Source organism: Dendrobates tinctorius, unplaced genomic scaffold, assembly GCF_039654945.1.
Source record: "Dendrobates tinctorius isolate UK_male_01 unplaced genomic scaffold, ASM3965494v1 ptg000173l, whole genome shotgun sequence".
NCBI lineage: Eukaryota > Metazoa > Chordata > Amphibia > Anura > Dendrobatidae > Dendrobates > Dendrobates tinctorius.
In genome coordinates, this window is record NW_027361840.1 from 10362217 (window position 1) to 10379475 (window position 17259).

The window sequence follows — 17259 nt, forward strand, 5'->3', positions numbered from 1 at the left end:
GGATTAGATACACGGCTCAGCAGTCAGTATCACACAGGATAGGATTAGATACACGGCTCAGCAGTCAGTATCACACAGGAGAGGATTAGATACACGGCTCAGCAGACAGTATCACACAGGATAGGATTGATACACGGCTCAGCAGACAGTATCACACAGGAGAGGATTAGATACACGGCTCAGCAGACAGTATCACACAGGAGAGGATTAGATCCACGGCTCAGCAGACAGTATCACACAGGACAGGATTGATACACGGCTCAGCAGTCAGTATCACACAGGATAGGATTAGATACACGGCTCAGCAGACAGTATCACACAGGATAGGATTAGATACACGGCTCAGCAGACAGTATCACACAGGAGAGGATTGGATCCACGGCTCAGCAGACAATATCACAAAGGATAGGATTAGATACACAGCTCAGCAGACAGTATCACACAGGAGAGGATTAGATACACGGCTCAGCAGACAGTATCACACAGGAGAGGATTGGATCCACGGCTCAGCAGTCAGTATCACACAGGATAGGATTAGACACACAGCTCAGCAGTCAGTATCACACAGGATAGGATTAGATACACAGCTCAGCAGTCAGTATCACACAGGATAGGATTAGATACACGGCTCAGCAGACAGTATCACACAGGATAGGATTAGATAAACAGCTCAGCAGTCAGTATCACACAGGAGAGGATTAGATACACGGCTCAGCAGACAGTATCACACAGGAGAGGATTAGATACACGGCTCAGCAGACAGTATCACACAGGAGAGGATTGGATCCACGGCTCAGCAGTCAGTATCACAGGATAGGATTAGATACACGGCTCAGCAGACAGTATCACACAGGATAGGATTAGACACACAGCTCAGCAGTCAGTATCACACAGGATAGGATTAGATACACGGCTCAGCAGTCAGTATCACACAGGATAGGATTAGATACACGGCTCAGCAGACAGTATCACACAGGATAGGATTAGATACACGGCTCAGCAGACAGTATCACACAGGAGAGGATTGGATCCACGGCTCAGCAGACAGTATCACACAGGATAGGATTAGATACACAGCTCAGCAGTCAGTATCACACAGGATAGGATTAGATACACAGCTCAGCAGTCAGTATCACACAGGAGAGGATTAGATACACGGCTCAGCAGTCAGTATCACACAGGACAGGATTAGATACACAGCTCAGCAGACAGTATCCCACAGGATAGGATTAGATACACGGCTCAGCAGTCAGTATCACACAGGAGAGGATTAGATACACGGCTCCAGATGATGATTGTTGTCATTTGTCCTTTCCTCTTTCCCAATTGCAGTACATTTAATAGCCACAGGGGGCGCAAACCTGAGGACTCTGGGAATTGTAGTTTTCCAGATGGGCTATCAGGAAGTAGAGGCTGTGTGAAGCAGTGCATGCTGGGAGGAGGCTGTGGCTCCTGGCCTCTGCACTATGCACAGTATTTAACCCTTGTACTGCCGTGTGCGGAGCAGCAGAGGTGACACAGAGACCCTGCAGCTTCCTGCTCCCATGTCACACAGATGTCACTCTGCAGCATCCCAGCCCCTGGCATCACTATGACCCCTGGGCAGGTATGTACTCATGATTGACTCTTACTGCCTACCAATAACCGGGGGATTATAAACTCAACCGTAAATCAGTAATAACTGATGTATGATGTCAGATAGTGAAGCCTGCATTATATCAGTAAGATCAGGAGCGGCTGCCAGAGCATAAATAGTTGCATTAAGGGACTGATCAAATTACATTATTACTAATTACCTATAAAATTATGCAATTAATATAAAGAACAATCCTACATAACCAGATTGTTAATACATTACACTGCTAATCCAGTACTGATCCTGAGTTACATCATGTATTATACTCCAGAGCTGCACTCACTGTTCTGCTGGTGCAGTCAATGTGTACATACATTACATTGCTGATCCTGAGTTACATCATGTATTATACTCCAGAGCTGCACTCACTATTCTGCTGGTGCAGTCAATGTGTACATACATTACATTGCTGATCCTGAGTTACACCCTGAATTATACCCCAGATCTGCACTCTCTATTCTGCTGGTGCAGTCACTGTGCACATACATTACATTACTTATCCTGAGTTACATCCTGTATTATACTCCAGAGCTACACTCACTATTCTGCTGGTGCAGTCACTGTGTACATACATTACATTACTGATCCTGAGTTACATCCTGTATTATACTCCAGAGCTACACTCACTATTCTGCTGGTGCAGTCACTGTGTACATACATTACATTACTGATCCTGAGTTTCATCCTGTATTATACTCCAGAGCTGCACTCACTATTCTGCTGGTGCAGTCACTGTGTACAAACATTACATTACTGATCCTGAGTTACACCCTGAATTATACCCCAGAGCTACACTCACTGTTCTGCTGGTGCAGTCACTGTGTACATACATTACTTATCCTGAGTTACCTCCTGTATTATACTCCAGATCTGCACTCTCTATTCTGCTGGTGCAATCACTGTGCACATACATTACATTACTTATCCTGAGTTACCTCCTGTATTATACTCCAGAGCTACACTCACTATTCTGCTGGTGCAGTCACTGTGTACATACATTACTGATCCTGAGTTACCTCCTGTATTATACTCCAGAGCTGCACTCACTATTCTGCTGGTGCAGTCACTGTGTACATACATTACATTACTGATCCTGAGTTACCTCCTGTATTATACTCCAGAGCTGCACTCACTATTCTGTTGGTGCAGTCACTGTGTGCATACATTACATTACTGATCCTGAGTTACATCCTGTATTATACTCCAGAGCTACACTCACTATTCTGCTGGTGCAGTCACTGTGTACATACATTACTGTTATGATTGAGTCACCGAGGAGGAAAAAACAAAACACAAGCTCAGCCCAGAAATCAGAGAGGTTGGAAACTAGCGGATTGCAGACCCCTAATCCTATCACACAACTAGCAGTAGCCGTGGAGTATTCCTAGACACCTCGTCACAGCTGGAGATCTATATAAGCCTAAAGAGAGAAAAGGGAAAAACTGACTACCCCAAAGCAATAGGCAGCCCCCAACATATAATGACGGTGAAGCAAGATGAAAACACTAACACAGATAGAAAGATAGGTTGAGCAAACGATGGGGCCCAAGCTAACTAAAAAGGACAGAACAGAAAAGCTGCTGTCTGCAATCCGAGAAAACCCTGCTAAAAGTATTACCAACACAACTGATAAGCAAAAAGAACCCTGAAGTCACTAGACTTCAAACCCTATATCAGCACTCAGAAAATTCTGGAAGCAGAGCAAAAGAGAACACTGATCAAGGAAAAAGAATCCAGCACACCCCTGGCCGGGGATGGCTGAACTCAAAAAACAAAGTAAACAAAACCAAAACTAATAAGTTTTTGCTCTGCTATTGAACTTATCTTTGGGAAGCAGGAATCAGACTGGTCTCCAAGAATCCAGCAGAGAAATCACCAGCGACTCAGAACGGCGTCGGCTGCCTTATATCCAGTCTGAAGTTCCCGTTATCCAGTCACCATCCACCTGGTCAGGTGTTTGGTTTCTTTCATCTGAATCAGCCTCACTACCTTCCTCCACCAGAAGAGGGAGATCCTCGGATACAAAAGATGAATGAACAGATGAGCTCACAACAGTACCTCCCCCTTGAGGAGGGGTTACCGAACCCTCATCCAAGCCACCAGGCCAATCAGGATGAGCTCGATGAAAAGCACGCACCAATCTTTCGGCATGAATATCCGAGGCAGAGACCCAGGAATTATCCTCCTGACCATAACCCTTCCACTTAACCAAATACTGGAGTCTCCGTCTAGCCAGACGGGAATCCAGTATCTTCTCTACCTCATATTCCATGTTACCTTCAACCAACACAGGGTCAGGAGGTGCCGCCATAGGAACCACTGGTTCAACAAACCTCTTCAACAAGGACTTATGAAACACATTATGAATCTTAAATGTGACAGGAAGAGCCAACCGAAAAGAGACCGGATTAATAATCTCCAAAATCTTATAAGGTCCAATAAATCTAGGTTTAAACTTTGGAGAAGCCACTTTCAAAGAGATATTCTTTGATGACAACCAGACCATATCACCCACCTTAAACCGGGGACCAATGGTCCTATGCCGGTTAGAAAACCGCTGGGCCTTTTCCTTGGAAAGAGACAACTTATCCACCACTTGGTCCCAAATCTGCTGCATTCTTTCCACCACAGTGTCAACCCCTGGACAGGCAGAGGACTCCACCTGCCCTGAAGAAAATCGAGGATGAAACCCAAAGTTACAGAAAAAGGGTGACATCAAAGTGGCAGAACTAGCTCTATTATTTAAAGCAAATTCGGCCAAGGGTAAAAATGAGACCCAATCATCCTGATCAGCAGATAGAAAACATCTCAAATAAGCCTCCAAAGTCTGGTTTGTTCTCTCCGTCTGCCCATTGGTCTGAAGGTGAAATGCAGAGGAGAAGGACAACTGAATTCCCAACTTGGAACAAAAAGTCCTCCAGAATCTAGAGACAAACTGAACTCCTCTGTCCGATACAATGTTCTCAGCAATCCCGTGCAAGAGAACCACCTGTTGCAAAATCAAGGGCACCAACTCTGAGGAAGATGGCAACTTAGGGAGTGGTACAAGATGGACCATCTTAGAGAATCCATCACAAATCACCCAGATAAGTCATCCTCTGAGAGACAGGCAGATCAGAAATAAAATCCATTGAAATATGGGTCCATGGCCTCCTGGGCACTGGCAAAGGCATCAACAACCCACTAGAACAAGAGCAAGGCTTAGATCGAGAGCAAGTCCCACAGGACTGCACAAAATTTCTGACACACGAGACAAGGCAGGCCACCAAAAAGACCGACTCACCAAATCTCTAGTACCAAAAATACCTGGATGACCAGCCAACGCGGAGCAATGAAACTCAGACATCACTTTCCTCCTCCACTGGTCAGGAACATATAACCTACCACTGGGACAACGCTCAGGCTTATCCTCCTGAAACTTCTTCAGAGCACGTCTCAAATCAGGCGAGATGGCAGAAAGAACCACCCCCTCAGCTAAGATGGTAGCAGGCTTGGTCACAATAGGAGAATCGGCCAAAAAACTCCTAGAGAGGGTATCAGCCTTAACGTTCTTAGTGCCCGGGAGAAAGGAGACCACAAAATCAAAACGTGTGAAAAACAAGGCCCACCTGGCCTGTCTCGGATTCAAGCATTTAGCCGACTCAAGGTAGATCAAATTCTTGTGGTCAGTGAGGACCACAACTTGATGTCTAGCTCCCTCCAACCAATGTCTCACTCCTCAAATGCCCACTTCATGGCCAACAGTTCTCGATTCCCCACATCATAGTTGCGTTCGAATGGGGAGAACTTTCGGGAAAAGAAGGCACAGGGGTTCATTTTAGATGTTACAGGATCTTTTTGGGACAAAACAGCTCCTGCACCAGTCTCTGAAGCATCCACCTCTGTGACGACCAGGAAGGTACGTCCGAGAGTGGACCCTCTGGGTCGCGGCGCTGGAGCTCCCGGGGACGAGCACGCCAGGTGATGCCGACCCCTATACAGGGGCCGTTAGGGGAAGGCCCTCGGAAGACAGATGCCGCGACTGCTAGAACCAAGAGGGGCGGCTCAGGACTGAGTGAGAGGTACAGAACTGAGGATAGAATGCAGAGCGGAGAAGAGGTGCAGGTCAAAGTATGGAACGGAGACACGGAGTACAGGACTGGGCACTGGAGTACAGGACGGAGACACGGAGTACAGGACTGGGCACTGGAGTACGGGACGGAGACACGGAGTACAGGACTGGGCACTGGAGTACAGGACGGAGACACGGAGTACAGGACTGGGCACTGGAGTACAGGACGGAGACACGGAGCACAGGACTGGGCACTGGAGTACAGGACGGAGACACGGAGTACAGGACTGGAAAACGAACACAGGACTGAGGCAAGGAAAGGAATAGGAGAAAGTTACAGGAAGAACTCCTGCAAGCTGGTCAGAGCACCGCGGGCTAGGCACACGATAATCAGGCGTCTCCACCATGTTGGAGACGCCTGATATACCCCAGGCTGTGACCTGATAGGAGGACAGGACCTTAGGGCGGGCGCTGCAGGGTTAAGAACCCTGCATGGCGCGCGACCGCGGCCTAAGGCGCTTGCGCGTGAGGACCACACACCGGGAGGACGAGCGCTGGGAGACCAACACAGCGCGGCGAGATGGGGGCAGGTGAGTACAGGCGGCGGCGGGCAACGCCGCTGCAGGCACGGCGGCGGTCACCGCCGCCGACGTGACAGTACCCCCCCCTTTACGTCTCCCCCCCTCCTGAGGTTGGAGAAAAACTTCTTTAAAAGAAGAGGAGCATTAACATTCTCTCTGGGCTCCCAGGACCTCTCCTCCGGACCAAAACCCTTCCAATCGACAAGGAAGAAGGTTCGCCCTCGAACTCTTTTCATGTCCAAAATATCTCTTACTTCAAAGGTATCATCGGCCCCCACTGGTTGAGGGACAGGAGGTGGAAGCGGGCGATACTGATTAAGAACAACAGGTGTAAGGAGCGATACATGGAAGGCATTAGGGACCCGGAGTGAAGCCGGCAACCTCAATTTATAAGCCACGTTGTTAATGCGTCCAAGAATCTCAAACGGACCGATGTACCGGGGACCCAGTTTGTAAGAAGGCATCTTTAGGCAGATATGCTTAGTTGACAGCCAGACTTTGTCACGAGGTTGGTATGGTGGAAGGTCCCTGCATCTTTTGTCTGCATGTCTTTTAATCCGGATACTGGATTCTTCAAGTGCCTCTCTGGTCTCCCTCCAGACTTGAGAGAACTCCGAAGAGAGGGCATCTGCAGCAGGAACACCCGAAGGCGAGAAGAGGGGTAGCGGAACACCAGGGTTTTGGCCAAAAACCACGAAGAACGGTGTTTTAGTGGTGGACTCGTTGGGGTAGTTGTTATGGGCGAACTCCGCCCATGGCAGGAGGGAGACCCAGTTGTCTTGATGGGCGTTAGAGAAGTGACGCAGGTAGGCTGCTAGTACCTGATTGATCCGTTCCACTTGCCCGTTGGACTGGGGGTGATAGGCGGAGGAGAAGTCCAGAGATATCCCCATGAGCCTGCTGAGCGACCTCCAGAATCGGGAGGTAAACTGGACCCCTCGATCGGAGACGATACGTTGAGGGAGTCCATGAAGCTTGAAGATCTGGTGAATGAAGACCTTGGCCAACTCGGGTGCCGTGGGTAAACCAGAGAACGGGATAAAATGGGCCATCTTGAAGAAGCGGTCGACCACCCCCAAGATAGTGGTACATCCAGAAGAGCGAGGTAAATCGGTAATGAAGTCCATACCAATCTGTCGCCAAGGGGCCTCAGGAGGAGGCAGAGGATGAAGCAGGCCGGACGGCAGGCCCCTAGGAACTTTGTTCTGGGCGCAAGTCGTGCAGGAGGCTACGAAATCTGTCACATCATAACGAAGGGAAGGCCACCAATAGTAGCGAGAGAGAAGGCAGAGGGTTTTCTTGACCCCAACGTGGCCCGCAATTTTGGAGGAGTGCCCCCAGTCTAGGATTTCCGACCTCTTATTCGGTGGAACGAAGGTCTTGCCTGGCGGAATGGAGGAGAGCGTCACGGGCGCCACGGTGATAACTTTGGCAGGCTCAATGATATATGAAGGAGCCTCCTCAGTCTCGGGTGATTGCAATGACCTAGATAGGGCATCCGCCTTGGTATTCCTATCGCCAGGCCGAAAATGGAGTTTGAAGTCAAAGCGGGAAAAATATAGCGACCACTTGGCTTGCCTGGAGTTGAGCCTTTGCGCAGCCTGAAGATACGCCAAATTCTTGTGGTCCGTGAAGATTGTGAATGGATGGACCGCCCCATCCAGAAGATACCACCACTCCTCCAGTGCCATCTTAATGGCCAGTAATTCCAGATCTCCAATTGAATAGTTGCATTCTGCGGGAGAGAAGGATTTAGAGAAAAACCCGCAAGGCACCAAGTGACCAGAAGACGTCCGCTGAGAGAGGACCGCCCCGGCTCCAATGGAGGACACATCCACCTCTAGGGTGAAGGGCCTATTAGCTGTCGGCCGATGTAAAATCGGGGCGGTAGCAAAGGATCGTTTCAAGGCAAGGAAGGCTTCTTCGGCCTCTGGTGGCCAGACATGTGCTTTGGTCCCTTTTTGGGTCAGGGAGGAGATGGGCTTGGTCACAGAAGAGAAGTGGGGAATGAACTGCCTGTAATAATTTGCAAAACCCAAGAACCGTTGGATAGCTTTTACTCCAACCGGACGTGGCCATTTGAGTACTGCAGCCAATTTCTCAGGGTCCATCTTCACCCCGGAGTCCGTGATAATGTACCCTAGAAAGGGTAATGAGGTTTGCTCGAAGAGGCATTTCTCCAATTTAGCATAGAGTCGGTTCTCCCGTAGACGTTGCAGGACCAGTCGAACACTCCTCCGGTGGGTGGACAAGTCGGGTGAAAAAATGAGGATGTCATCAAGATACACGACGACACAAGAGTACAGTAGGTCTCGGAAGATTTCATTAACGAACTCCTGGAAAACCGCCGGGGCATTGCAGAGACCAAAAGGCATAACCAAGTACTCGTAATGGCCGTCCCGAGAATTGAATGCCATCTTCCACTCGTCCCCGGCACGGATTCGGATCAAGTTATAGGCTCCCCGTAGATCCAGTTTAGTAAAGACCCGAGCTCCTCTCAGACGGCCGAAGAGTTCTGGGATCAATGGAAGAGGATACCTATTTTTGACTGTAATGCTGTTTAGACCTCGGTAATCAATACCCGGACGAAGGGATCCGTCTTTCTTCCGGACGAAAAAGAATCCTGCTCCGGCAGGGGATGATGACTTCCGAATGAAATCTCGAGCCAAGTTTTCCCGGATGTAGTCAGACATGGCCGTGGTCTCTGCCACCTGAAATGGAAGTGAGACATCGGGTTGTGGCAAAACCGGAGAAGAAGTGAACCTCCGCTTCAGCTCCTGAAAAGAAGAAACAGCCTCTGGAGACCAATTCAGCAAATCAGCGCTCTTCTTAGTCAAATCAGTCAATGGTTTGGCAATAACAGAAAAATTGGCTATAAACTTACGAATGTGTGTGCAAAACGTTTTTCTCATTTAGTGCAGACAGAAATAATATGAGAGGCATCTCCACAGAAAAAACACAGCTTATTACGCCTTCTGAACTCCTGACGTTGCGCCCTAGACAAAACCCCATCACATTGCATAGGTTCAGACATTTGTTCAACAGGTGGCAGCATTTCCCGTATAATTTTACGCTCACGTAAACGCCGATCAACCAGAATGGCTAATGACATAGAGCCATCCAGACCAGAGGGAACAGGAAATTCCACCATAGTATCTTTTACGGTTTCTGACAAACCCTTCCGAAAGAGAGCTGCCAAGGCACCATCATTCCAAGTGGTGAGGACCGCCTACTTTCGGAATTTTTGACAGTACAGTTCTGCAGAATCTTGACCCTGGCTCAATGCCAACAGGGTCTTTTCAGCTTGATCAATCGCATTAGGTTCATCATACAACAACCCCAAGGCCTGAAAAAATGCGTCCACATTAGTTAGAATAGGATCATCTGGTACTAAAGAAAACGCCCAATCCTTGGGCGTTTGGATCGCCGCGCAGCAAAGAGATGACAATTTTAACCTGCTGCACAGAGCTCCCCGATGAGTTAGGCTTCAAGGCAAGAAATAATTTACAATTATTCTTAAAATTCAAAAATTTAGACCGATCCCCAAAAAACACATCAGGAGTGGGGATTTTTGGTTCAGCAGCATGTGAATGAGCAAGATAGGCGGAAATTCCTCGCACTTCAGCAGCAAGCTGCTCCACGCGATCAGACAATTGCTTAAACTCCATCAGAAAAAATATATATATATTCCTCCTACGGCCTCAGAGATAAAGAGGAAAAAATATACACACAAAAAAAAAAAATTCTGACACCTTTTTTTTTTTAAACAATTCTCTCCTGCTTTTGAGTACCCTAGAATCTGCGGTATGGCTGCTGGTGATTCTGTTATGATTGAGTCACCGAGGAGGAAAAAACAAAACACAAACTCAGCCCAGAAAATCAGAGAGGTTGGAAACTAGCGGATTGCAGACCCCTAATCCTATCACACAACTAGCAGTAGCCGTGGAGTGTTCCTATGGTGATCCTAGACACCTCGTCACAGCCGGAAATCTACATAAGCCTAAAGAGAGAAAAGGGAAAAACTGACTGCCCCAGAGCAGACCCCAAAGCAATAGGCAGCCCCCAACATATAATGACGGTGAAGCAAGATGAAAACACTAACACAGATAGAAAGATAGGTTGAGCAAACGATGGGGCCCAAGCTAACTAAAAAGGACAGGACCGAAAAGCTGCTGTCTGCAATCCGAGAAAACCCTGCTAAAAGTATTACCAACACAACTGATAAGCAAAAAGAACCCTGAAGTCACTAGACTTCAAACCCTATATCAACACTCAGAATATTCTGGAAGCAGAGCAAAAGAGAACACTGATCAAGGAAAAAGAATCCAGCACACCCCCGGCCGGGGATGGCTGAACTAAAAAAAAACAAAGTAAACAAAACCAAAACTAATAAGTTCAATAGCAGAGCAAAAACTTATCTTTGGGAAGCAGGAATCAGACTGGTCTCCAAGAATCCAGCAGAGAAATCACCAGCGACTCAGAAGGGCGTCGGCTGCCTTATATCCAGTCTGAAGTTCCCGTTACCCAGTCGCAATCCACCTGATCAGGTGTTTGGTTTCTTTCATCTAAATCAGCCTCACTACCTTCCTTCACCAGAAGAGGGAGATCCTCGATCACAAAAGATGAATGAACAGATGAGCTCACAACACATTACATTACTGATCCTGAGTTACATCCTGTATTATACTCCAGAGCTGCACTCACCATTCTGCTGGTGCAGTCACTGTGTACATACATTACATTACTTATCCTGAATTACCTCCTGTATTATACTCCAGAGCTGCACTCACTATTCTGCTGGTGCTGTCACTGTGTACATACATTACATTACTGATCCTGAGTTACATCCTGTATTCTACTCCAGAGCTGCACTCACTATTCTGCTGGTGCAGTCACTGTGTACATACATTACATTACTGATCCTGAGTTACATCCTGTATTATACTCCAGAGCTGTGCTCACTATTCTGCTGGTGCAGTCACTGTGTACAGTTGTGGCCAAAAGTATTGACACCCCTGCAATTCTGTCAGATAATACTCAGTTTCTTCCTGAAAATGATTGCAAACACAAATTCTTTTATATTATTATCTTCATTTAATTTGTCTTAAATGAGAAAACACAAAAGAGAATGAAGCAAAAAGCAAAACATTGATCATTTCACACAAAACTCTAAAAATGGGCCAGACAAAAGTATTGGCACCCTCAGCCTAATACTTGGTTGCACAACCTTTAGTCAAAATAACTGCGACCAACCGCTTCCGGTAACCATCAATGAGTTTCTTACAATGCTCTGCTGGAATTTTAGACCATTCTTCTTTGGCAAACTGCTCCAGGTCCCTGATATTTGAAGGGTGCCTTCTCCAAACTGCCATTTTTAGATCTCTCCACAGGTGTTCTATGGGATTCAGGTCTGGACTCATTGCTGGCCACCTTAGAAGTCTCCAGTGCTTTCTCTCAAACCATTTTCTAGTGCTTTTTGAAGTGTGTTTTGGGTCATTGTCCTGCTGGAAGACCCATGACCTCTGAGGGAGACCCAGCTTTCTCACACTGGGCCCTACATTATGCTGCAAAATTTGTTGGTAGTCTTCAAACTTCATAATGCCATGCACACGGTCAAGCAGTCCAGTGTCAGAGGCAGCAAAGCAACCCCAAAACATCAGGGAACCTCCGCCATGTTTGACTGTAGGAACTGTGTTTTTTTCTTTGAATGCCTCTTTTTTTCTCCTTTAAACTCTATGTTGATGCCTTTGCCCAAAAAGCTCTACTTTTGTCTCATCTGACCAGAGAACATTCTTCCAAAACGTTTTAGGCTTTTTCAGGTAAATTTTGGCAAACTCCAGCCTGGCTTTTTTATGTCTCGGGGTAAGAAGTGGGGTCTTCCTGGGTCTCCTACCATACAGTCCCTTTTCATTCAGACGCCGACGGATAGTACGGGTTGACACTGTTGTACCCTCGGACTGCAGGGCAGCTTGAACTTGTTTGGATGTTAGTCGAGGTTCTTTATCCAACATCGGCACAATTTTGCGTTGAAATCTCTTGTCAATTTTTCTTTTCCGTCCACATCTAGGGAGGTTAGCCACAGTGCCATGGGCTTTACACTTCTTGATGAAACTGCGCACGGTAGACGCAGGAACATTCAGGTCTTTGGAGATGGACTTGTAGCCTTGAGATTTCTCATGCTTCCTCACAATTTGGTTTCTCAAGTCCTCAGACAGTTCTGTTATGATTGAGTCACCGTAGGAGGCAGACACAAAAATAGAAGCAACGTCCAGAAAACCAGAGAAGTTGGCAACTATCAGATTGCAGACCCCTGAACCTATCAACACAGGAAAGGAAGGTTGCTGTCTGCAATCTGCCAAAACCCTATCAAAGACATAAGCCAACAAGCTGATATGAAAAACACCCTGAAGCAGCTAGGCTTCAAAAACTAAATCAGCACTCAGGTATTTTCAGAAGACAGAGCTAAAGGAATTCAGCACACCCCAGCAGGGAATGGCAGAAATCCAGAAGAACAAAGCAAAACAAAGTCTAAGCACAAATGCAAAAAGCCGAGCAGAAAACTTAGCTTTAGAGGAGCAGGAATTCAGACTGGTCTCCAAGGATCCCACAGAGAAATCACCCGCAGGGCAGAAGGGCGTCGGCAGCCTTATATCCAGTCAGTAACTCCACTCAGCCAGTCATCATCATCAGACTCAGGTGTTTGATAATCAGGCTCACTACCTTTCTTTACCAGAAGAGGGAGTTGCTCGGGCCTCAGTAGTGAAGGGGAAAATGAACTCACAACAGTACCTCCCCCTTGAGGAGGGGTCACCGAACCCTCAACCACGCCACCAGGGCGATCAGGGTGAGCCCGATAAAAGGCACGCACCAATCTTTTGGCATGATTATCAGAGGCAGAGACCCAGGAATTATCCTCCTGACCATAACCCTTCCACTTAACCAAATACTGGAGTCTCCGTCTAGCCAGACGGGAATCCAGTACTTTCTCTACCTCATATTCCATGTTACCTTCAACCAATACAGGGTCTGGAGGTGCCACCCCCCGGAACAACAGGTTCAACAAACCTCTTCAACAAAGATTTATGGAACACATTATGGATTTTAAATGTGACAGGAAGAGCCAAACGAAAAGAGACCGGATTAATAATCTCCAAAATCTTGTAAGGGCCAATAAATCTAGGCTTAAACTTAGGAGAAGCCACCTTCATAGCAATATTTTTTGTTGATAACCACACCATATCACCAACCTTAAACTGGGGACCAATGGTCCTATGTCGGTTGGAAAACCGCTGGGCCTTTTCCTGGGAGAGAGATAACTTATCCACCACTTGGTCCCAGATCTGGTGCATTCTCTCCACCACAGTGTCAACACCTGGGCAGGCAGAGGGCTCTACCTGCCCTGAAAAAAAATCGAGGATGAAACCCAAAGTTACAAAAAAAAGGAGACATCAAAGTGGCAGAACTAGCTCTATTATTTAAAGCAAATTCGGCCAAGGGCAAAAATGAAACCCAATCATCCTGATCAGCAGAAATAAAACATCTCAAATATGACTCCAAGGTCTGGTTTGTTCTCTCTGTCTGCCCATTGGTCTGAGGGTGAAAAGCAGAGGAGAAGGACAACTGAATTCCCAGCTTGGAACAGAAAGTTCTCCAAAATCTAGACACAAACTGGACTCCTCTGTCAGATACAATGTTCTCAGGAATCCCGTGCAAGCGAACCACCTGTTGTAAAAACAGGGGCACCAACTCAGAGGAAGACGGCAACTTAGGGAGTGGTACAAGATGAACCATCTTAGAGAACCTATCACAAATCACCCAAATAACAGTCATCCTTTGAAAGACAGGCATATCAGAGATGAAATCCATTGAAATATGGGTCCATAGCCTCTTGGGGACAGGTAAAGGCATCAACAACCCACTAGAGCGAGAACACGATTTAGACCGGGAGCATGTCCCACAGGACTGCACAAAATTCCTGACATCACGAGACAAGGAGGGCCACCAAAAAGACCGACTCACCAGATCTCTAGTACCAAAAATACCTGGATGACCAGCCAAAGCAGAGCAATGAACTTCAGACATCACTCACTTCTTCCACTGGTCAGGAACATACAACTTTCCACTGGGACAACGCTCAGGTTTGTCCTCCTGGAACTCTTCCAGAGCACGTCTCAAATCGGGCGAGATGGCAGAAAGAACTACCCCTTCGCCTAAGATGGTAGCAGGCTTGGTCACCACAGGAGAATCAGCAAAGAAGCTCCTAGAGAGGGCGTCTGCCTTGACATTCTTAGTTCCAGGAAGAAAAGAAACCACAAAATCAAAACGTGTAAAAAACAAGGCCCACCTAGCCTGTCTAGGGTTCAAGCGCTTAGCCGACTCTAGGTAAATCAAATTCTTGTGGTCAGTGAGGACCACGACTTGATGCTTAGCTCCCTCCAACCAATGTCTCCACTCCTCAAATGCCCATTTCATGGCCAACAGTTCCCGATTCCCCACATCATAGTTACGTTCAGATGGAGAGAACTTTCGGGAAAAGAAAGCACAGGGATTCATTTTAGATGTTACAGGATCCTTTTGGGACAAAACAGCTCCTGCACCAATCTCAGAAGCATCCACCTCTACCTGGAACGGAAGTGAGACATCAGGTTGCCGTAAAACCGGGGCGGAGGTGAATCTTCGCTTCAGCTCCTGAAAGGAACAAACAGCCTCCGGAGACCAATTTAACACATCAGCACCCTTCTTAGTCAAATCAGTCAATGGCTTGGCAATACTAGAAAATTTTGCTATAAATTTCCGATAAAAATTAGCAAAACCCAAAAACTTCTGGAGGGCCTTCAAAGAAGTGGGCTGAACCCATTCGTAAATGGCCTGTACCTTGGCCGGGTCCATTTCAATAGTTGACGGGGACAAAATAAATCCCAAAAAAGAAATCCTCTGTACTCCAAAAAGGCATTTAGATCCTTTGACATACAGGGAATTCTCCCTCAAGATCCGGAACACAGTCCGAATATGTTCCACATGAGAATCCCAATCCTTGGAGAAGATCAAAATATCATCCAGATAGATAATCAAAAATTTATCGACAAAATCTCGGAAAATATCGTTCATGAAGCACTGGAAGACAGAAGGGGCATTAGTGAGCCCAAAAGGCATCACCAGGTACTCAAAATGTCCCTCCGGAGTATTAAACGCCGTCTTTCATTCATCCCCATGCTTAATGCAAATAAGATTATACGCCCCCCTGAGGTCAAGCTTGGTAAACCAGCAAGCACCTTTAACTCTGGAGAATAGATCAGAAATCAGGGGTAACGGATACTGATATTTAACAGTAATTTTGTTGACGGCACGATAATCAATACAAGGTCTTAATGATCCATCCTTTTTGGCTACAAAAAAAAAACCCGGCACTTAAGGGTGACGAGGATGGTCTAATATGACCCTTCTCCAACGCCTCCTTAATATAGGATCGCATAGCCTCGTGCTCGGGTACAGATAAATTGAAGAGCCGACCCTTGGGAAATTTACACCCCGGGCTCAGTTCAATTGCACAGTCATAACTCCTATGAGGAGGCAGAGACGCAGACTCATTCTCACTAAATACATCATAAAAGTCCGCCAAATAATCAGGAACATCATGCGACTGAGGAGAGGTGGAAAACACCGGAGCCTCACTAAAGGCACACCGACAACCCCAACTCACCACAGACACAGATTTCCAATCCAAAACTGGATTATGAATTTGCAACCAGGGAAACCCCAGAACAATAGTATCATGCAGATTATGCAACACCAAAAATCTGCAATTTTCTTCATGGTCTGGGGCGACCCGCATTACCATCTGGGTCCAAAACTGAGGTTTATTTTTAGCCAAAGGAGTAGCATCAATCCCCCTCAAAGGGATAGGCGTCTGCAGAGGTGTCATCGGAAATCCACAACGTTTAGCAAAATCCAAGTCCATTAGGTTTAGGGCTGCTCCCGAATCCACAAAAGCCTTGGCGGAAAATGTGGACAGGGAGCAGATCAGAGTAATAGCCAGAAGAAACTTAGGTTGATCACCACCAACAGAAAACGTGTGTGCAAAGCGTTTCTCTCGTTTAGGACAGACAGAAATAATATGCGAGGCATCTCCACAGAAAAAACACAACTTATTACACCTTCTGAACTCCTGACGCTGCTCTCTGGAAAAAACTCTATCACATTGCATAGGTTCAGACATTTGTTCAACAGGTGGCAACACCTCTCGTGCAGCTTTGCGTTCGCGCAAACGCCGATCAGCCTGAATGGCTAATGACATAGAATCGTCAAGACCAGAGGGAACAGGAAATCCCACCATAGTATCTTTTACGGCTTCTGACAACCCCTTCCGAAAGAGAGCAGCCAAGACATTATCATTCTAGGTAGTAAGTACTGCCCACTTTCGGAATTTTTGACAGTACAATTCTGCAGAATCACGACCCTGGTTCAATGCCAGCAGGGTCTTTTCAGCCTGATCAATGGCATTAGGTTCGTCATACAACAACCCCAAGGCCTGAAAAAATGCGTTCACATTAGTCAGAATAGGATCATCTGGTTTCAAAGAAAACGCCCAATCCTGGGGATCGCCACGCAGCAAAGAGATGACAATTTTAACCTGCTGCGCGGAGCTCCCTGACGAGTTAGGCTTCAAGGCAAAAAATAATTTACAATTATTTTTGAAATTCAAAAATTTAGACCGACCCCAAAAAATACATCAGGTGTAGGAATCTTTGGTTCAGCAGCATGTGAATGAGCAAGGTAGGCGGAAATTCCCCGCACTTCCGCAGCGAGCTGCTCCACACGATCAGACAATTGCTTTATCTCCATTGAGAGAAAAAAAAAGAATTCCCCCTATGGCCTCAGAGATATAGAGTAAAAAATATACACTTTTTTTTTTTTTTTTTTTTTTATACAATTCTTTCCTGCTATTGAGTACCCTAGGATCTGCGGTATGGCGGGTGATTCTGTTATGATTG

The 17259-nt window shown here is 46.7% G+C and overlaps 1 protein-coding gene across 1 annotated transcript in view; it reads left to right on the top strand.

The window, feature by feature from the left end:
- The first annotated feature begins 1421 nt into the window (after positions 1–1421).
- LOC141054056 (uncharacterized) overlaps positions 1422–17259 on the top strand; it is a 30231-nt gene continuing 14393 nt past the window's right edge. The window contains exon 1 of the mRNA XM_073551226.1: positions 1422–1606. Within this exon, the coding sequence (XP_073407327.1) occupies positions 1556–1606 (51 nt within the window). The 5' untranslated portion in view covers positions 1422–1555. The remainder of the gene's footprint in view (positions 1607–17259) is intronic.